Source organism: Notechis scutatus, chromosome Z (assembly GCF_049901735.1).
Source record: "Notechis scutatus isolate UNSWTSFEM ecotype Mainland chromosome Z, rNotScu1.2, whole genome shotgun sequence".
NCBI classification, from domain to species: Eukaryota; Metazoa; Chordata; class Lepidosauria; order Squamata; family Elapidae; genus Notechis; species Notechis scutatus.
This window is the reverse complement of record NC_142025.1, coordinates 123,218,766-123,239,642: the sequence shown is the minus strand read 5'-3', so window position 1 is coordinate 123,239,642 and position 20,877 is coordinate 123,218,766. Positions and strand designations below refer to the sequence as shown.

Sequence of the window (20,877 nt, the reverse complement as noted above, 5' to 3'; positions counted from 1 at the left end):
AAGATGGTTTTAGGTTTTGTATGTTTCGTATGTCTATGTTCGGTTTTGAAAAAATAAACCATTCTTTCAAAAAAAAAAAAAAGAAAGAAAATGAAACTGCTTCTAAAATTATGGACTGGGCTGAAAGGAGTAAACGGACCTTTGACATTAGAGAACAAGAAGATAAAACCATTTTATACGATCTGGGATTTGTTTTATCCATGGTTGGACAAAAAGACATGGGAATGTAATAGACTAGATAAATTTAATAGATTGATATATTATAAGACATAACATCGACACCTATCACCCTTGGTCTGAAAGGATCACATAAATTCTAAGATAAAGCTCATATGAATGAATAAAATCATGGTCAAATGATTGTTTAATAGTGATACTAGGGTATATAACTTCTGATTGACAATATGAGATATTATGTAATGTAATTGTAATTGAGACCACGAAATGGATGCACAAAAAATTGGTAAACCAACCGATACACTGTTTGTATATTTATGAAAGAAAGTTGGGTGTTTTTATGTTTTGTCTGTTTTGTTTGTTTTTAAAAATCGATAAAATTGTTTTCAAAAAATAAATAAAATTCTAAGATAAAACTCGGAGCATCTTGTATAAAATGGCGGAAGAAATAGTGTAGGCATGGATGATTCATAACTGATACACATACAAGCAGATGTGAGTTCAACAATGTGAAAATTGATAAAATGATTTGTTTGTACATCTATGGAAGAAACTAATGTTTTTATGTTTCGTTTGTTTATGTTTGTTTTTAAAAACCAATCAAATTTACAAAAGCAAAAACGCAATGTGAAAATGGATAAAATGATTTGCAAACCAACCGGCACGCTGTTTGTACATCTATGGAAGAAAGTTGGATGTTTTTATGTTTTGTTTGTTTATGTTTCTTTTTAAAAACCAATAAAATTTACAAAAAAATAAATAAATGTGAAAATGGATAAAATGATTTGCAAACCAACCGGCACACTGTTTGTACATCTATGGAAGAAACTAATGTTTTTATGTTTTGTTTGTTTATGTTTGTTTTTAAAAACCAATAAAATTTACAAAAAATATATATGTGAAAACTGATAAAATGATTTGCAAACCAACCGGCACACTGTTTGTACATCTATGGAAGAAAGTTGGATGTTTTTATGTTTTGTTTGTTTATGTTTGTTTTTAAAAACCAATCAAATTTATTTTAAAAATTAAAACAACAATGTGAAAATGGATATAAATTGTGAATCAATGATTACAAAAGAATAGCCAAAAAAGATTTGCAGCCAACGGACACCACTGTAGGTCTATAACAATGGAAGATGGTTTTAGCTTTGGTATGTTTCGTACGTCTCTGTTCGGTTTTCAAAAAAAATAAACCAAAAGAAAGAAAGAAAGAAAGAAAGAAAGAAAGAAAGAAAGAAAGAAAGAAAGAAAGAAAGAAAGAAAGAAAGAAAGAAAGAAAGAAAGAAAGAAAGAAAGAAAGAAAGAAAGAAAATGAAACGGCTTCCCTTCCTGCTCGCTGGCCTGCTTTGAACTCAACACAAAAGAAACCGGCTCGCTTGCTTTGCTCTGCTTCTGACCTGGGTCTGAGCCTGCTCCACGTTGGAGAAATCCGCAACTGGTCTTGTAAAATTTTACCTGGATGTTGTTTATCAAGAAGTGGAAAGCGAAGCCTCAGCCGGGCGGGGTTTTTTTTTTTTCCAGCGCTCGAATGAACACGGCCCAAAACTCGGGATGAGGTTCGGCCAAGGGAGGCTCGGAGGAGATTTTGGGCGCCCCACCCACCCCGTAACTCCTGTCCCTGAAGCAGCCCAAGGATCAGCCCTGGGGGCGGGGTGAAGGATGACACACACACACACACACACAAAGGGCCAGGCCAAAAGGCTCAGGCGTTCAAGCGAGCTCTAGGCGAGAGCCCGGACGGGGGGACCTTACCTGAGCAGGTGGGAACTGCAGGGGGTTGTTCTCCAAAAGGAGGCACTGGAGGTGCCGCAGGTGGCGAAAGCAGACGGGGAGGCGAAGGACCAGGTTGCAGGAAAAATCCAGCCGGACCAGCGGAAGCTCGGCCAATTCTGCGGAGGCAAACGGGAGTTCGGGGGACGGACAGTCCGGAAATGGCTCTGGGGTGACCCGGCCCTCAAATGCCCCAGGGAAGGGAGGGGGTGACGGGAGCCGCTCGAACCCGGCTGGCCAAAACCGCTGACCTTCAGGCAGGACGGTGATCTGGTTGCGGCGAACGTTGAGGTCCCGGAGAGACTCCAGAGCCCTCATGCTCCCGGGGAGGGACCTCAGCTCGTTGCTGCTGACATCCTGGCCGGCAAAGAAGGGGAACCGAGTGAACCCGTTTCTCCAAAAAAAAAAAAACCCACAACCCTCCCACCCCGAGACGCCTGTCTCCCTGGTCCTTTTCTTCCTTCAAATGAGATGATGAGTTGGAAGGGACCTGGTAGGTCATCTAGTCCAACCCCCACCCTCAAATATTGGAAGGCTGCTCTCCTGTCTCCCTGGTCCTTTTGTTCCTTAAAATCAGATGATGAGTTCGAAGGGACCTTGGAGGTCATCTAGTCCAACCCCCTCTGCCCTCAAATATTGGAAGGCTGCTCTCCTGTCTCCCCTGGTCCTTTTGTTCCTTAAAATCAGATGATGAGTTCGAAGGGACCTTGGAGGTCATCTAGTCCAACCCCCGGCCTCAAATACTGGAAGGCTGCTCTCCTGTCTCCCCTGGTCCTTTTGTTCCTTAAAATCAGATGATGAGTTCGAAGGGACCTTGTAGGTCATCTAGTCCAATCCCCCAACCCTCAAATATTGGAAGGCTGCTCTCCTGTCTCCCTGGTCATTTTGTTCCTTATAATCAGATTATGAGTTGGAAGGGACCTTGTAGGTCATCTGGTCCAACCCCCAGCCTCAGCCCCTTCCGAAGAGCCACCCAAGCCCTCCCCTTCAGCCCTCACCTACCAGCACCCTTCCAGACCAGCTACGGGCGGGGGGCGGGCGCTTGGGGCAGCTTCCCTCTCTCTCTGGCTTCCAGCTTGGAGCCTGGACGACCCCCCCTCCCCAAAGCCTGGCCTGGCCTCGGCCTCCCTCCGGCAGACTCACCAGCTGTCGAAGGCTGCCCAGGGAGCCGATGTCCTCCGGCAGGGAGGCCAGCCTGTTGTTGCTGGCAATGAGGACTTTGAGAGGCAAGCGGCAGAGGCAGGCGGGCAGGGCGGAGATCTGGTTGCGGCTGAACGGGGAGGAAAGGCAGGTTGGCTGAGAGCCCGAGAGACCCTCCATCTCCCCTGCACACACACCCCCTTTCCTCCCTCCTCCCTCCCCTCCCCCCAGCCCCGAGTATACCTGACATTCAGGTGGGTGAGGGCATGGAGGTTGGCGATGGCCGGAGGGAGGCTCCGCAGGCAGTTGTGGTAGAGGCTCAGCCCTTCCAGGGACATCAAGTGGCAGGCGTCCTCGGGCACTTCGGCAAAGCGGTTCCGGGAGAGATCTGGGCGGGAAGAGAGGCCATGAGATTCCCAGAAGCCTTTTCCAAGGGGAGCGGCTGACAGGGACGGAGACCTGAAGGGAAGGCAGGCTAGGGCAACGCCGAGAAAGGCCAAAGGTAGCCCCAGAAACCCACGTCGGCTTGCTTTGCATCATGCGTTGGCTCCCCAAGGGCGACCCACCGCCCAGCCCCTGCCCTGCGGCGGCGGCCCCAAAAAAGCCAGCGCAAAATCCTAGGTTGCATCGACAGACAGAGGGATCCAACTTGAGATCAAGGGAGGGTGCTCATCCCACTCTGTAAAGCCTTAGTAAGGCCACACCTAGAGTCCTGCGTCCCGTTTTGGTCACCACATTATAAAAAAAGATGGTTGAGACTGTGGAAAAAGGGCAGAGAAGAGCAAGCAGGAGGATGAGGGGAACTGGAGGCTCAAACACACGATGGACGGTTGCAGGAACTGGGCCTGGCTAGTCTAGGGAGGAGAAGAAGGACCAGGGGAGGCAGGAGAGCAGCCTTCCAATATTTGAGGCGGGGAGGGTGGGGTGGACTAGATGACCTACAAGGTCCCTTCCGACTCTGTTCATCTGACTTTCATCTGATTTTAAGGAACAAAAGGACCAGGGGAGGCAGGAGAGAAGCCTTCCAATATTTGAGGGTGTGGGGTTGGACTAGATGACCTACAAGGTGCCTTCCAACTCTGTTCATCTGATTTTAAGGAACAAAAGGACCAGGGGAGACAGGAGAGCAGCCTTCCAGTATTTGAGGGCAGAGGGGTTGGACTAGATGACCTACAAGGTCCCTTCCAACTCATCATCTGATTTGAAGGAACAAAAGGACCAGGGGAGGCAGGAGAGCAGCCTTCCAGTAGTTGAAAGCGGGGTTGGACTAGATGACCTACAAGGTCCTTCCAACTCTGTTCATCTGATTTTAAGGAACAAAAGGACCAGGGGAGACAGGAGAGCAGCCTTCCAGTATTTGAGGGCAGGTGGGTTGGACTAGATGACCTACAAGGTCCCTTCCAACTCATAATCTGATTTTAAGGAACAAAAGGACCAGGGGAGGCAGGAGAGCAGCCTTCCAGTATTTGAGGGCAGGCGGGTTGGACTAGATGACCTACAAGGTCCCTTCCAACTCATCATCTGATTTGAAGGAACAAAAGGACCAGGGGAGGCAGGAGAGCAGCCTTCCAGTATTTGAGGGCAGGCGGGTTGGACTAGATGACCTCCAAGGTCCCTTCCAACTCATCATCTGATTTGAAGGAACAAAAGGACCAGGGAGGCAGGAGAGCAGCCTTCCAGTATTTGAGGGCAGGCGGGTTGGACTAGATGACCTACAAGGTCCCTTCCAACTCATCCTCTGATTTGAAGGAACAAAAGGACCAGGGGAGCCGTGGAAAAGAAGCAGGAGGTCCCACAACGGAGGGGTTTGCGAGCCGTTTCTTGCCAGAGCCTCCGAGGAAGGCCGAGAGGCCCGAGCTCCGCCTGCGCAGGCTGGCCTTCCGGCCTGTTCTGGGCCTAAATTTAGAAGCAGCTCCAGCCCCCCTCCGACCGCCCAGAATGGGCTTCATTCAGCGGCTGCCTTCAGTTAGGTTCAAAAAAAGAAAATAAAAAAAAAAGGAAATATTTTCAACACCTTACAAGGCAGATCTCGTCGCGTTCCCACCTCGCCGCCTTTCAACCACCAGGGCAACATCATGGCTGCGTGGGGTTTGGGTTGGACTACAGGACCTCCGAAGGTCCCTTCCTTCCGCCTCGGTTGCTCTAACCGTCGAAACAAGGCCCAGGAGAGCCACAAGGATGATGGGCTTTTCATTCGCTTGTCGGAATGGCCCTGCGCCACCCACCCGGCGGAGGTTCCTCCCGTTGGGAGGCCTTTTCCGCCCTGCCGGAGGCTTTTTAGGGGAAGGCCTCCCCGCTGGCCGAAAAAAAGCGGGCCCGTTTTCCCCACTTCCGTATTTCCAGGCTGGACGACCGCTTGCCGGAATGGCCCTGCGCCACCCACCCGGCGGAGCTTGTCCCGTTGGGAGGCCTTTTCCCGGCCTGTCGGAGGCTTTTAGGCGGAAGGCCTCTCCGCTGGCCGAAAAAAACGGGCCCGTTTTCCCCACTTCCGGTATTTCCAGGCTGGACGGCCGCTTGCCGGAATGGCCCTGCGCCACCCACCCGGAGGAGGTTCCTCCCGTTGGGAGGCCTTTTCCGCCCTGCCGGAGGCTTTTAGGCGGAAGGCCTCTCCGCTGGCCGAAAAAAAGCGGGCCCGTTTTCCCCACTTCCGGTATTTCTAGGCTGGACGGCCGCTTGCCGGAATGGCCCTGCGCCAACCACCCGGCGGAGCTTCGTCCCGTTGGGAGGCCTTTTCCGCCCTGCCGGAGGCTTTTTAGGGAAGGCCTCCCCGCTGGCCGAAAAACGGGCCCGTTTTCGCCACTTCCGGTATTTCCAGCCTGGACTGCCGCTTGTCGGAATGGCCCTGCGCCACCTACCGGCGGAGCTTCGTCCCGTTGGGAGGCCTTTTTCCGCCCTGCCGGAGGCTTTTTAGGCGGAAGGCCTCTCGGCTGGCGAAAAAAAGCAGGCCCGTTTTCCCCACTTGCGGTATTTCCAGGCTGGACGGCCGCTTGCCGGAATGGCCCTGCGCCCTGCGTGCAGGTCCATCGGCCTGGCACCCAACGGCTCGGCGTGCCGTAGGCTTTGCCATCACGGGGCATCGGGGCTTCCTGTTTGGAGCCGGGGGGTGTGTGGGGTTGGACTAGAAGGCCTCTCCAAGGCCCCCCCTTCCAACGCTCCCTTTGCACCCAGAGGAGCCCCCATAAATCATCCATTCTCCATCTGGCAAACCTTCGCTAAACGTCGGCGACTTATCGGGCGAGCCGAGGGATGTGAGCAGATTTTCTTTGGGGGGGTAGGGAGGGATGGCGGCTGGTGGTAGATGGGAGCCAACCACGCCATCTCCCCCCTCCAAACCCCCAACCTGAACAATAGTGACAAGACCATCTGCGGCCCATGTGACCTTCCCTGGACAAAGATGGCCACTGTCTGGCCAAGCCAGAAGGGAGGGGGCGGTCAAGGCACCGGCTGGCCCTCAAGGGAAGCTTCTCCCCCCTCCCCCAATGCAGGCCATCATTTCCCCCTCCCCCCGTCCCGGCCAGCCCCGATGGACCCAGGAACATCCACCGGTGCCACCGGGAGCAAAAAACCGCTTCCGGAAGTCCCCCTCCTCCTCCTCCTCCGGGGGTCAGCCATGAGGACTAGGAACCTGATTCACCAAGGTTGGCCCCGCAACGGTGGGGGCTGCCTCTCCAAATGGCTAGTGGAATTGGGGGGGGTGAGGGCAGCTGCGGATTCCCCATTTCCTTGCGGGAGGCGGTAGGGGGGTTTCCTGCAAACGGATCCTTCCCACCCCCGCGGCGGTTGCGTCCCAGCTGTCCATCCAAAATCGGGAAGCGGCAGCTGCCCGTCTCTAGCCCCCAACCCCACCCCCCACCCAGGCAGGGATAATATGGGGGGTGGGTGGGTTAACGAGGGAGAGGGGTGGGGAAAAAGAGCCACTCCAGACCCGGCCTAAAAATAGCGGCCAGATGGTTTCCTTCGGGGGGATTAAAGGAGGCCAGCCGGACACGGGGTGGGGGTGGGGGGCGAGCGGAGGGAGGAAGCCGCCTTGGGGAGGGTGGGGGGCGCCAGGCGTGAGCTGGAAAGAGACCCTTGTCTATTGGGGTTGGGGAAGACGGGGAGGGTGGGGAGAGACCGGGGAATTTAGAAAAGGGGAAAGGGGCTAAAAATGAAAATGAAATCATAAAGCCGAAATATTTAGAGATAAGGGTTGGGGTATCTTTATAAGGGGGGATGCCACATGGAACGTAGATTGGTGTTTCATTGAAAACTTGTAGGGAAATATTTTAAGAATGTGTAAATACATATACATATACACATACACATACACGTACACAGATATATATATATATATATATATCAGAGTAATATATACATATATACATATTCACTCTGAGAAGCACAGAGCCAAAGACAGACGCCTGAAGAGGATGAATGAGACTTCATCGAAACGTTGCCTAGATACTTCCAATCTTACGCGGGAGAAAAACCCGAACAACCAAAGATCCACATACAAATACCCTGAGAACCTCAGAATATATATATATATATATACACACACACACACACACACACATACATATACATACACATGTAAGTACCATTGAAAACTTAAGAAAACAAATACTTATATATTTATATCGTATACTTATATACTTGTTGTGTTGTGTGTGTGGTGTGTGTGTTGTGTGTGTATGGTGTGCTGTGTGTTGTGTTGTTTGTATGTATGTATGTCTTTTTGGCTGTGTGTTGGTGTTGTGTGTGTGTGTTGTGTGGTTTTTGTGTTTGTTTGTGTTTTTGTCTGTGTTGTGTTGTGTGGTGTGTTGTGTTTGTTGTGTGTGTGGTGTTGGTCTTTGTGTTGTGTGTGTTGTTGTGTCTTTGTGTTGTGTGTTGTGTGCATGTTGGTGTTGTGTGTTGTTGTGTGTGGTGTTGTGTGTGTTGGTGTGGTGTTTTATGTTGTGTGTGTGTGTGTGTTGTGTGGTGTTTTGTTGTGGCTAGTGTTGTTGTTGTTTGTTGTGTGCATTGTGTTGTATGTGATGTTGTGTGTGTGTGTTGTGTGGTGTCTGTGTTGTGTTGTGTTGTGTGCCGTGCTTGTGTGCTATGACTTGTATGTTGTATCATGATATTGTTACTGTATACATATATATATACTTATATACTTGTATACATATACTTATATACATATACATATATACTTATATACATATACATATATACTTATATACATATACTTGTACACTTGTATACATATACTTGTATACTGCTTGCACTGGCACGAAGCCGAAAGCACCAGCCTGAGGATGGCGAGTGAGACCTGCCGAAAGCGTGCCAAGATAATCTTACACGGGAAAAGACCCCAACACACCCAGACCTACATACTTATATATGCTGCACACATATATGGACCAAAGGAAGTGTTATGTAACCATGTGATTTGATAAACCTACATAAGCTCTGTTCCCGAAACGGCTCTCCTTTTTCTCCTAAACGTGGTTTGGGACTAAGGGCTCCGGTACCGCAGCATCTTACCCAATAAAACATCCTATGGATCAGATGATCCACAGTCCGTGGATTCCTTTTTAACATCCTTGTTAGGGATAACATTGTTTACCCTAACTGGTTTGGGTAAAAATAATAAATAAGGTATCATGGTTTGTTAGTTAAAGTGTGTGTAACTTTAACAGCAAGAATGTAATTGAGGGTGTGGTTGTAAAAGCACTATATAAAGCGAGGCAAATGCAGCTCTCGCTCTCTCTGGCTTGAAGATCCCTAATTACTGGATGGATTGATGACTGCGTTCTTGCTGGAGCAGGGGAGAGAAAAAGGGAGTGTTGATTTTCTCAGCGGAGAGAAGAAAAGGTGGACTGATTTATTGTAAGTGAACTGACATTGGCTATTCAACACGGACTTTGCAGATAGAGTATCCCGACAAGACTTGACTGAAATTGATATATGACTAATGGACCGTTACCTTTGACTATGCTATAATTCTTAAATGGAATAAACTATCTTTTTGATAGCACAAGCGTATCTGTATTTTTACTGCGTGTTAACTAGAAAACTTATCTCCCACATTTACCTGTCTGCCTATCTGGCTTCGCTGCACGTTCTGTTTAGTTTGTTTTCCTTAACACCCGTTGGGGAATCCAGGCTTAACAGTCCTTCTCCCAGGCTTAAGAGGGGGAAAAAACACGAAAGACGACGACGAGGTGGCATGTAAAAAAAATCCGAAGAGGTGGCTCGGCTGAAAATGGAAACCCGTGGGGATATAAAAAGAAGAGAAAAGCGGCGTGCGTGGAGAAAACGGCGTCGATACGGAGAGCGAAGGCCTTGACACAGGAAACGCACATCGACGTAACGGTGAGTGAAAAGGATGACGCCAGGAGTTGATATGTGATACAGAAGAGGCATGGAAACGGAAATAGGACCAGGGAACCAGGGTTATCACCTGGAAAAAGGTTGCCCACGTGAAAAGAGGCATAATTTTAAAAAGAAAAATTGGAACGAGAGACCACAACTGGCACCGTACCACGGTTGAAGCGCGCGTGCCAGTTTTTCCGCCCGCACCCACCACCACCCTGGGCATCACAGGGACACCCCACCCCCCAACCCCCTCGCTTGGCCTGAGCCCATCTTGTCCGAGCGGACGGCCGGAAGGACTGGGCACAACTCTGGGCAGGACCAGGCGGGCAAGTTCTGAGGCAGGCTGGCAGGACGGCACAATGCCGTCCCCCTCCCCCATGGTTGGCACGAGGAGGGTGAGGGGCATTCCCAGCCCACCCAAAGCCACAGGGAACCCCCGAGATTCCAGATGCAATTGGGAGGTGGGGGAGAGGAGGAGGAAACCTGGGTTAACGCGGGGACTCTTCTAGTTAGGAATCCCCCCTCCCAAACTGTGGTCACACCAGTCGCTGGCATGGAATTCCTTCCGCCAAATGAGAACCAGCTGGCACTCCCCCGTCCCCAAGGACCCATCCTGAAGGCCGCTGGGGGGGCTACCACTCAGCCCAGAGTGTGTGTGTGGGGGGTGCAGGATCTGCCAACCCTCCCCCACACACCCCCAGGGCCAGAGAGGGAGTTGGGGGGACCCCCTCCTGGCTGCCAAGAGGGGAGGGTGGTGCCTTGCTTAAAAGGACCTTCCCTTCCTCTGCCACCTTGACCCGCCTTCTCCAACGTCCCACCCCCTCTCCTTCCTTCCTCCCCACCTGGGTGGGCCCTGGGGCTTCTGGCTGCCCAAAGAGGGAGGGGCCGCTCCGTCCAGATGCCCTCTGGAGACCCTCCAGGTTGCCATTCCAGGGGGCTTCCTCTAGGGAGAGGCTGCTTCAGGGGGACCCCACAGAGCCAGGGGGGGTCACAAGGGGCAGCCGAAGGTGTGGGGGGAACAGCCCACCCGCTCAGCTGGAGGGATACTTCGGGGACCCCCGAGAGCCACGGGGGCAAGCACAGGTCGCCAGCCACTCAAGGCCCCCAGAGAGAGAGAGAGAGAGAGAGAATGAGAGACAGAATGAGAGAATGAGAGAGAAAGAGAGAGAATGAGAGAAAAAGAGGAAGAGAGAGAGAATGAGAAAGAGAGGGAGAATGAGAGAAAAAGAGGAAGAGAGAGAGAATGAGAAAGAGAGGAGAGAGAATGAGAGAAAAAGAGGAAGAGAGAGAGAATGAGAAAGAGAGGGAGAATGAGAGAAAAAGAGGAAGAGAGAGAGAATGAGAAAGAGAGGGAGAGAGAATGAGAGAAAAAGAGGAAGAGAGAGAGAAATGAGAAAGAGAGGAGAGAATGAGAGAAAAAGAGAAGAGAGAATGAGAGAAAAAGAGGAGAGAGAGAGAGAGAATGAGAGAAAAGAGGAAGAGAGAGAGAATGAGAAGAGAGGGAGAGAGAATGAGAGAAAAAGAAGAGAGAATGAGAGAAAAAGAGAGGGAGAGAGAGAGAATGAGAGAAAAAGAGGAAGAGAGAGAGAATGAGAGAAGAGAGGGAGAGAGAATGAGAGAAAAAGAAGAGAGAGATGAGAGAGAAAAAGAGAGGAGAGAGAGAGAATGAGAGAAAAAGAGGAAGAGAGAGAGAATGAGAAAGAGAGGAGGAGAGAATGAGAGAAAAAGAAGAGAGAATGAGAGAAAAAGAGAGGGAGAGAGAGAGAATGAGAGAAAAAAGGAAGAGAGAGAGATGAGAAAGAGAGGAGAGAATGAGAGAAAAAGAGGAGAGAGAGAGAATGAGAAAGAGAGGGAGAGAATGAGAGAAAAAGAGGAAGAGAGAGAGATGAGAAAGAAAGAGAGGGAGAGAGAATGAGAGAAAAAGAGGAAGAGAGAGAGAATGAGAAAGAGGGAGAGAGAATGAGAAAAAAGAGGAAGAGAGAGAGAATGAGAAGAGAGGGAGAGAGAATGAGAGAAAAAGAGGAAGAGAGAGAATGAGAAAGAGAGGGAGAGAATGAGAGAAAAGAGGAAGAGAGAGAGAATGAGAAAGAGAGGGAGAGAGAATGAGAGAAAAAGAGGAAGAGAGAGAGAATGAGAAAGAGAGGGAGAGAGAATGAGAGAAAAGAGGAAGAGAGAGAGAATGAGAAAGAGAGGAGAGAGAATGAGAGAAAAAGAGGAAGAGAGAGAGAATGAGAAGAGAGGGAGAGAGAATGAGAGAAAAGAAAGAGAGAATGAGAGAAAAAGAGAGGGAGAGAGAGAATGAGAGGAAGAGACCGACCCCCCAAAAGAGGGTGGGGGAACTCTGGCCTTGACCGGCCCCACCTCAAAGACCGACCCCCAAAAGAGAGTGGGGGGAACTCTGGCCTTGACCGGCCCCACCTCAAAGACCGACCCCCAAAGAGAGTGGGGGGAACTCTGGCCTTGACCGGCCCCACCTCAAAGACCGACCCCCAAAAGAGGGTGGGGGGAACTCTGGCCTTGACCGGCCCCACCTCAAAGACCGAACCCCAAAAGAGAGTGGGGGAACTCTGGCCTTGAACCGGCCCCAACTCAAAGACCGACCCCCCAAAAGAGAGTGGGGGGGAACTCTGGCCTTGACCGGCCCCACCTCAAAGACCGACCCCCAAAAGAGGGTGGGGGAACTCTGGCCTTGACCGGCCCCACCTCAAAGACCGACCCCCCCAAAAGAGAGTGGGGGGAACTCTGGCCTTGACCGGCCCCACCTCAAAGACCGACCCCCAAAAGAGGGTGGGGGGAACGCTGGCCTTGACTGGCCCCACCTCAAAGACCGACCCCCAAAGGAGGACTGGCCTCTCTCTCTCTCTCTCTCTCTCTCTGCAAATCTCTTCCCGTCTCCATCGCGCCTTGCGGATCCCAGACGCCGCCAGCGCAAACACCGCGCTCGGCCGTCTTTAAGAGAGGAACGCTAACCCCGTGATGGCGACCCTATAGCAGGGGGCCACAGGGGACACGCAGAGCCAAGCCAACATACCTCACCGCGCATGTAAACGCCTCCTAGCCGATTTTCGGACTGTTTTCAGAGGCTCGAGGATGCCTCGACAGGCGAAAAAAAAAATGAGCCCGTTTAGTCATTTCCGGTATTTCCGGAAATACCCGGCGGCGAAACGGGCCCATTTTTCGGCCTGCCAAGCCTGCCGAGGCATCCCTCAAAGCCTCCGGCAGGCCGAAAAAGGCCTCAAAGGAGTCGAAAATCAGCCAGGAGGCGCAGTAAACGGGCAGCAGCGGTGTGTGTGTGTGTGTGGGAAATGGCGCACGCATGGGCAGGGGTGTGGGGGGCCTGCATGCATTACCTGCTGGATGCCGGCATGCGACGCAAGCGCACTTTGTGGCACAGGAGCCCCAAAAAAGGTTGAGCCGCCGGTCATCGCTAACCTCTTCCACAGAACCCAGGAGCGCAGCAGGGACGTCTCGCCGCGGCCTCTGAACCGTGGCTTGTAGAATAAACTAGGACGAGGCGACGAGTTGGAACAAGCCCTCTAGAGCAGTGGCCCCCAACCTTTTTTTTGTACCACGGACCGGTACCGACATCGCAAAACGATCCACGGACCGGGACCGGCATCAGCACACACCACCAAGGCAAGGCGAGCCGAGCGGCTGGCCCGCTTCTCCCCGCCACCTTCAACATCCTCCTTTTGTACCTTCTCGCGGTCGATGGGCTTTTCGGGCTCTTTCTTAATCTCTTCCTGAGTCACGCGAGACTCCACCGCCATCGGGACGGCTCTTCGTTCGAAGCCGTTCCCCCCTTCGACGAAACTACGGCGCGAGGAGGATTCCTTCAGCACCCAAACGCCGCTTTCCAACCGACGACCGACAAGCTCGCCCGGAAGCTACTTTCTCAAGCGCCGTCGAAACAAGTTGGCGGCGCCCAAGCAAAATAAGGCGGCCCGGTATAAAATGATCCACGGACCGGGACCGGCATCAGCACACACCACCAAGGCAAGGCGAGTCGAGCGGCTGGCCCGCTTCTCCCGCCACCTTCAACATCCTCCTTTTGTACCTTCTCGCGGTCGATGGGCTTTTCGGGCTTCTTAATCTCTTCCTGAGTCACGCGAGATTCCACCGCCATCGGGACGGCTCTTCGTTCGAAGCCGTTTCCCCCCTTCGGAAACTACGGCGCGAGGAGGATTCCTTCAACACCCAAACGCCGCTTTCCAACCGGCGACCGACAAGCTCGCCCGGAAGCTACTTTCTCAAGCACCGTCGAAACAAGTTGGCAGCGCCCAAGCAAAATAGCGGACCCGGTATAAAATGATCCACAGACCGGTCCCGGTCCGGGGCCCCGGTGGTTAGGGACCCCTGCTCTAGAGATCACAACAAGAGTTTGCACGGGGTGACCTCAGCCAACGCGGTTTTCCCACAAGGCCGAATTCACACCATCACCCCAAGCCGCGACGGACGCTCTCCTCCTACCCCATTTTTTTTTTTTTGGTCTTCCAGATCTTTCCGGCGGTTCCCTTTCATTTCATCCCGGAAGGAAAGTTTTCCAGGAAGCGAAGAGGCTCTCAACTCCTTCGTCGAAAGAGGCGGAGGGGTGGGTGGAGTCAGGGCTGCTGTCTCTCAGAAACAGGTTTGCTCCAGGGTGAATATCGGGACGTAAAGCAGGTGCAGGAAGGGACAAGAGGCCGCTTCCCACCTGGGCTTACAACCCTGGTGGGTGCCAGCCTGGATAGGGCCCACCGCGGGCTCCTCTCCTGGGGGTCCCTGGCCTGAGGAGGCTTTGAGGGGGGCTTTGAGGGGGTACGGCTTTGAGGGGGTACACAGATCTGGGGGGGCTCCATGTTCCGTTTCTGGAGGGAGGGAAGGAGGGAAGCAGGAAGCTAAAGGAGGGGAGGGCAGAGGACCAGCCAAGCCCACAGGAAGCATGGTGGGATCACTCTCTCTCTTTCCGGAAGAGATCTGATTGCAGCCAGAGATCGAAGACCCCCAAAGGGATGGGACATGCAACCCACTGCCCCCACGGCCCCTAGTCCCCGTCCCCCGTGCTGGATCCCTTCGGCACTCGGCCTCCGAAAAACCGTCCAGGCCGCCTTGGAGGCACCTGCCTCCTCCTCCCCGAGGACCGCGGTAACTCCCGGCTTCACGCCAAGGGGGGTCAGGCCTCAAGAGTGACCCAGGCGCTGCGGGAGAAGGTTGGGCACCCTTCCCCCTGACCTACTGACCGAGGCGATGAGCCTCCAGCTCTCGCCGCGCAGGACCCCCCAGCTAAGCCAAGTCAAGCCAAGCTGGGACCGAGATTCCAGGCGCCATCAAGGTGAGTCGCTTCCCCCAGGAAGAAGCCGCTTGCCCTCCATCCCTGGGAAGCAACCCCGGGCACAGGGAGGAGGAGGAGGAGGAGGGGGGTCAGGCAGCCACAGTGGGGGCGCCCTGCTTGTCCGAACGGTGCCAGTCTGCAGGGAAAGACCCGCAAAGCGGGACACACACACACACACACCATGCGCGCACCTGGGTTGCACCCTCCCAGAACATCCCGCGCATACCCGGAGCCCCCTGCCTGCTGGGACGGGGGGGGAGGTTAAAGGCAGGCAGGAGCCACCGACGGAAAGGCCCCGCTGGGTCCGCCCGCAGGGTTGGTGGGCCAAGGAGGGCAGAGCAAACCCTGCAGAGAGGCCAGCTCTGCAGGGCTAAAAGCAGCCCAAAATCTTCCCACAAGGGAACCAAGGAGGGCAGCAGACTCCATGCCCTCTCCCCCCATCTCCACCAAACCCCGCCCAGGAGCAGCAAGCCCCTCCCCTGCGGACGGAAGGGGGGGGGGAGTCCCAGGCCAGCCCCAGGGGCAGGAGGGGCCAGGCTGGCAGAGATGTCAGAGCCTTAAACCCCCAGGTTCAACTACAACTCCCATCATCCCAAGCGGCGCGGATGATTGACACTGGAGTCCCGCCCACCTCTTCCGGGACGGGGGCGGGGCGTGGGCTGGGGAAGCGGCCGACAAGCCCCAAGAGGCGCTTCCTCCGAGGGGCGGGGCCCAACAAGGGGGCGTGTCCGAACCCCACCCCCGCAGAGTAGAACGGGAGGGCGGAGCCTGCGGGGGAGAAAGTCATCCGCTGGGGGCGTGGCCGGAGGAGGGGAAACATCGGAGGGGCGTGGCCGGGAAGGGGGCGGAGCCGAACGCCTCACCCGCTTGCGTGGTGTCGCTGAGGTCCCAGCGCCGAGCCGCTCCTTCGGGGAAGTGCCTCAGCCGCCGTCCCGCCAGGCAAAGGCTCCCCGAGGCCACCGCTTCTTCCAAGGCGCGCTCGGGGCCCGCGAGGGGTCCGGGCAAGGAGGGAGAGGGCGGGGGCAGCGACTCGGCCCCGCCCTCGCCCGCCGCCATCCTGTAAGACTCCGTTCTTCCCGCCGCGGCCGCCGGGCGCCGAATGAAGAGAGGGAGGCAGAGACAGGCCGACCCCAGCCAAAGGGGGCGGTTCCAGAACGATCGCCTTCTCCTATGAGAGGCCGGGCACGCGGAAAGCGGCCAATGGGAAGGGCCCTGCCCGAGCCGTGCCACGCCCGAGAGCCAATCCCGTTGAAAGGAGCTGCCTGAGTCTTCCTCCTTTTGCTCCAATCGAATGCCCCGAGATGGAAGGGAACTTGGGACGGGGTGCGAAAGCGGCTCGGTCCAGCCAATCGCTTACGAGGGAGACAAAGATTTCCCCGCCCTCCCCGACATCCAACTCCGCCTGACCGACACGTGAAACTGCTGCGCGCGTGCCTCTGTCGCCCTATCAAATTGAAGGAGGCAGGTAAGGGAAACGGATTGGCTCAGCAGGCGAGCCGACAAAACGGGCGTATCACGGCGCGTAGAATCGGCCCAAACCCTCTGACGGACAGCCGAGCTTGCCAATCAAAACAGCCGCTCGGCTTCCTGGCGGGCAAAGCGGTTTGAAAGCGCCCTCGGCCTCGATATAGGGGAGAATTGGCAGGCCCGGCAGCCAATCATCGGCCACACGGGGGCCTCTCAGCGCCCGGGTAAGAGGGGAGGCTTGTCGACCAATCGGGGCCAAAGGCGCCTCAAGAGGAGGCAGGCCCAAACCTGGGGACAAGGCTTGTCGACCAATCAAAAAGGCGCCTCAAGAGGACGGGCAAAACCTGTGGCAGGCCCGGCCTCGGGGTGGGGGAAACTGAGGGAAAATTGGGCAAAGAGGTCCTCGGGGCATAAGCAGAGTGCCTGGGCCAGATGTTGGAGAAATAGCCCCTTAGATTCAACGTGGCTGTTGTGGCCAAAACTGAAAAAAGCCCCCCTCAGGCTCGCAAATGACTTGAGGACAAGCGCCCCCCACCCTATGAGGGAGGGAGGGGAGGCAACCTGAGGGGAAATTAGACTTTTTTTGGAAATTATTTTTTAGATGTTTCTTTTTCTTTTTTTTTAAAAAAGAATTTTATTAATTTTCAAACAAACATACACAAAACATAAAAAACAAAAACTTCTTTTTGGGAGAGCGGCTAAGTCCCGGGTTACATCTTTTATGAACCCCATTTTGATCAATAACCCCACAACATTTTATTCCTTTATTCCTCCCCCTCAACAACAACAACCCCTCACGGACCGACTTCCAATCCAGTCAGGATTAGAACTCGGGTCCCTGGGGTTCCCTAGCAGAGAAGGACGGCTGGGCCAAGCCTCTCCAGACGAATGCAAAGAATGGGTGGAATTTGTTTTTAAAAAAAAAAAACAACAAAAAAAAAAACACGGCAGGGTTTTCCTCAACCTTCGCCTGAAAACCACACCTGGGGTTGGACTAGATGGCCTCAAGGATCCCCCTCTGACTGTTCTGGGCCTTATTTCAGAGGCAGGTGGGCGGGTGTGGACTTCGACTCCCAGAATTCCCCCAGCCAGCTTTTTTTTTTTTTTTTTTGCTTTTGGCTGCTTGGGGGAGAGAGAGAGAGAGAGGGGATTCTGGGAGTTGAAGTCCACACCCGCCCGCCTCTGAAATAAGGCCCAGAACAGTCAGAGGGAGGGGACCCTTGGAGGCCATCTAGTCCAACCCCCTGGTGTGGTTTTCAGCGAAGTCCACCTCCCCACCCTCTCTTTAAAGGCCCAAGGGGGGTCCTGTGGCCCAGCGGTGGCTCGGCCTACAGGAATCCCCCCAGGAAGAGGGACCCAGGGGCCTCCACCAAGCAGGAAAATGCAAAAAAAAAAGCTGGCTAGGGAATTCTGGGAGTTGAAGTCCCCAAGGCTTAAAAAGTTGTTAAGGTTGGAGACCCCCTGGACTAAAGGCCTCTTCCCCTCCTACCCATTTGGGGTATCTGGGGGTCCCCTCCTCCTCCTCTTCCTCTTCCAGGGTCTCCAACCTTTAACACCTTTTAAGCCTTGGGGACTTCAACTCCCAGAATTCCCCAGCCAGCTTTTTTTGCTTTCGGGGTTTCTGGGAGTCGAAGTCCACCCACCTAGCCACTCACCCTCTCTTTACAGGCCAAGGGGGTCCTGTGGCCCAGCTGTTGCAGGCCTACAGGAGTCCCCAGTGGCCCCCGGGAAAGGCCTTGGCCCTCAGGGGCCAATGGAGAGGGACCCTGGGCTCAACCTGGCCCAACCCCACCGGCCCTGGCCTAACCCAACCTGGCTGGCCTGGCCCTGGCCCAGCCTGGCCAGCCCTAATGACCCCTGGCCCATCCTAACCCAACCCTAACCCAACCCTAACCCAACCTAACCTAATCCAACCCTAACTAACCTAACCCCTAACCCAACCCAACCCTAACCCAACCCCCTAACCCCTAACCTAACCCAACTAACCCAACCCCTAGCACCCTAACCTAACCCCTAACCCCTAACCCAACCCTAACCCTAACCAACCTAACCCTAAGCCCAACCCTAACCCAACCCTAACCCCCAACCCCTAACCCAACCCTAACTAACCCTAACTAACCCTAACTAACAACCCCTAACCCTAACCCTAACCCAACCCTAACCCAACCCTAACCCTAACCCCTAGCAACCCAACCCCCCCTAACCCAACCCCTAACCCAACCCTAACCCTAACCCAACCCCTAACCCTAACCCTAACCTTTAATGATAGTCATAGGGTAGAATAAGCAATCAAATCAGATAGATGGATGGAAGGAAGGAAAGGAAAGGATGGAAGGAAAAAAGGAAAGAAAGAATTATTGATCAAGTGTGATTGGACACACAAGGAATTTGTCTTGATTGCAAATGCTCTCAGTGTCCATAAAAGAAAAGAAACATCCCTCAAGAGTCGAGAATCATCAGGTACAACCCTTCATGATAGTCATGGGGTAAAATAAGCAATCAAATCAGATGGATGGATGGATGGATGGAAGGAAGGAAGGAAGGAAGGAAGGAAGTAAAGAAGGAAGGAAGGAAGGAAAAAGGAAAGGAAAAAAGGAAAGAATGAATTATTGATCAAGTGTGATTGGACACACAAGGAATTTGTCTTCGGTGCAAATGCTCTCAGTGTCCATAAAAGAAAAGAAACATCCCTCAAGAGTCGAGAATCATCAGGTACAACCCTTCATGATAGTCATGGGGTAAAATAAGCAATCAAATCAGATGGATGGATGGATGGAAGGAAGGAAGGAAGGAAGGAAGGAAGTAAAGAAGGAAGGAAGGAAAGGAAAGGAAAGGAAAAAAGGAAAGAATGAATTATTGATCAAGTGTGATTGGACACACAAGGAATTTGTCTTCGGTGCAAATGCTCTCAGGGTCCATAAAAGAAAAGAAACATCCCTCAAGAGTCGAGAATCATCAGGTACAACCCTTCATGATAGTCATGGGGTAGAATAAGCAATCAAATCAGATGGATGGATGGATGGATGGATGGATGGAAGGAAGGAAGGAAGGAAGGAAGGAAGGAAGGAAGGAAGGAAGGAAGGAAGGAATTATTGATCAAGTGTGATTGGACCCACAAGGAATTTGTCTTCGGTGCAAATGCTCTCAGGGTCCATAAAAGAAAAGAAACATCCCTCAAGAGTCGAGAATCATCACGTACAACCCTTCATGATAGTCATGGGGTAAAATAAGCAATCAAATCAGATGGATGGATGGAAGGAAGGAAGGAAGGAAGGAAGGAAGGAAGGAAGTAAAGAAGGAAGGAAGGAAGGAAGGAAGGAAAGAAGGAAGGAAAGAAAGAATGAATTATTGATCAAGTGTGATTGGACCCACAAGGAATTTGTCTTCGGTGCAAATGCTCTCAGTGTCCATAAAAGAAAAGAAACATCCCTCAAGAGTCAAGAATCATCAGGTACAACCCTTCATGATAGTCATGGGGTAGAATAAGCAATCAAATCGGATGGATGGATGGATGGATGGATGGATGGATGGAAGGAAGGAAGGAAGGAAGGAAGGAAGGAAGGAAGGAAGGAATTATTGATCAAGTGTGATTGGACCCACAAGGAATTTGTCTTCGGTGCAAATGCTCTCAGTGTCCATAAAAGAAAAGAAACATCCCTCAAGAGTCGAGAATCATCACGTACAACCCTTCATGGTAGTCATGGGGTAGAATAAGCAATCAAATCAGATGGATGGATGGATGGATGGATGGAAGGAAGGAAGGAAAGAAGGAAGGAAGGAAGGAAGGAAGGAAGGAAGGAAAGAATGAATTATTGACCAAGTGTGATTGGACCCACAAGAATTTGTCTTCGGTGCAAATGCTCTCAGTGTCCATAAAAGAAAAGAAACATCCCTCAAGAGTCGAGAATCATCACGTACAACCCTTCATGGTAGTCATGGGGTAGAATAAGCAATCAAATCAGATGGATGGATGGATGGATGGATGGAAGGAAGGAAGGAAAAGAAGGAAGGAAGGAAGGAAGGAAGGAAGGAAGGAAAGAATGAATTATTGACCAAGTGTGATTGGACCCACAAGGAATTTGTCTTCGGTGCAAATGCTCTCAGGGTCCATAAAAGAAAAGAAACATCCCTCAAGAGTCGAGAATCATCAGGCACAACCCTTCATGATCGTCACGGGGCACAAGAAGCAAACCACACTAGGAAACGCTCCATATCAATCCCAAACCCCTCTACGGAGACTTGTAACCCACAGCGTGATCCGTCTGACAAAGGGAGCCACGGATCCCGAAAGCTTAGCGGGTTTCCCATGGGATCCATTCTCCCGGAAAGGGGTTCCCGGATTCCTGCCGGCTTCTGTTGGACGAGCCGGGTTTCCCATCGGACCCCCTTGCACGTCCGTCCGGTGCCTTTTGGTCTTTCCACTCCCACCCCTCCACGTTCTCTCCTCCCGTTCTCTCCTTCTCAGGTCATCCCTGCCCCGCTGCCCCACCGAAGGGGAAAGCTCCACAGCGACCCCCGTCGGGTACCCGGGAATTGCGGCCGAGCCATTTTGCAAGAACCGACCTGACGGATAAGGCAACTCGGAAAGCGGCGGTGAAAGGAGAAGGTTCGTTGGCTGAGGGTTGCAACCCGGAGCGGCAGCTGGGTGGTAGGGTAGGGAGTGAGTG

At 52.8% G+C, this 20,877-nt stretch overlaps 1 protein-coding gene across 1 annotated transcript in view; it reads right to left on the bottom strand.

Annotated features, from left to right (window-relative positions):
• LRCH4 (leucine rich repeats and calponin homology domain containing 4) overlaps positions 1-15,838 on the bottom strand; it is a 21,553-nt gene extending 5,715 nt beyond the window's left edge. The window contains exons 1-5 of the mRNA XM_087946830.1: positions 15,607-15,838; positions 3,334-3,478; positions 3,094-3,220; positions 2,202-2,307; positions 1,933-2,069 (exon numbers count right to left, since the gene is read on the bottom strand). Of these exons, the coding sequence (XP_087802956.1) occupies positions 1,933-2,069; positions 2,202-2,307; positions 3,094-3,220; positions 3,334-3,478; positions 15,607-15,799 (708 nt within the window). The 5' untranslated portion in view covers positions 15,800-15,838. The remainder of the gene's footprint in view (positions 1-1,932; positions 2,070-2,201; positions 2,308-3,093; positions 3,221-3,333; positions 3,479-15,606) is intronic.
• Between the last annotated feature and the right edge of the window lie 5,039 nt (positions 15,839-20,877).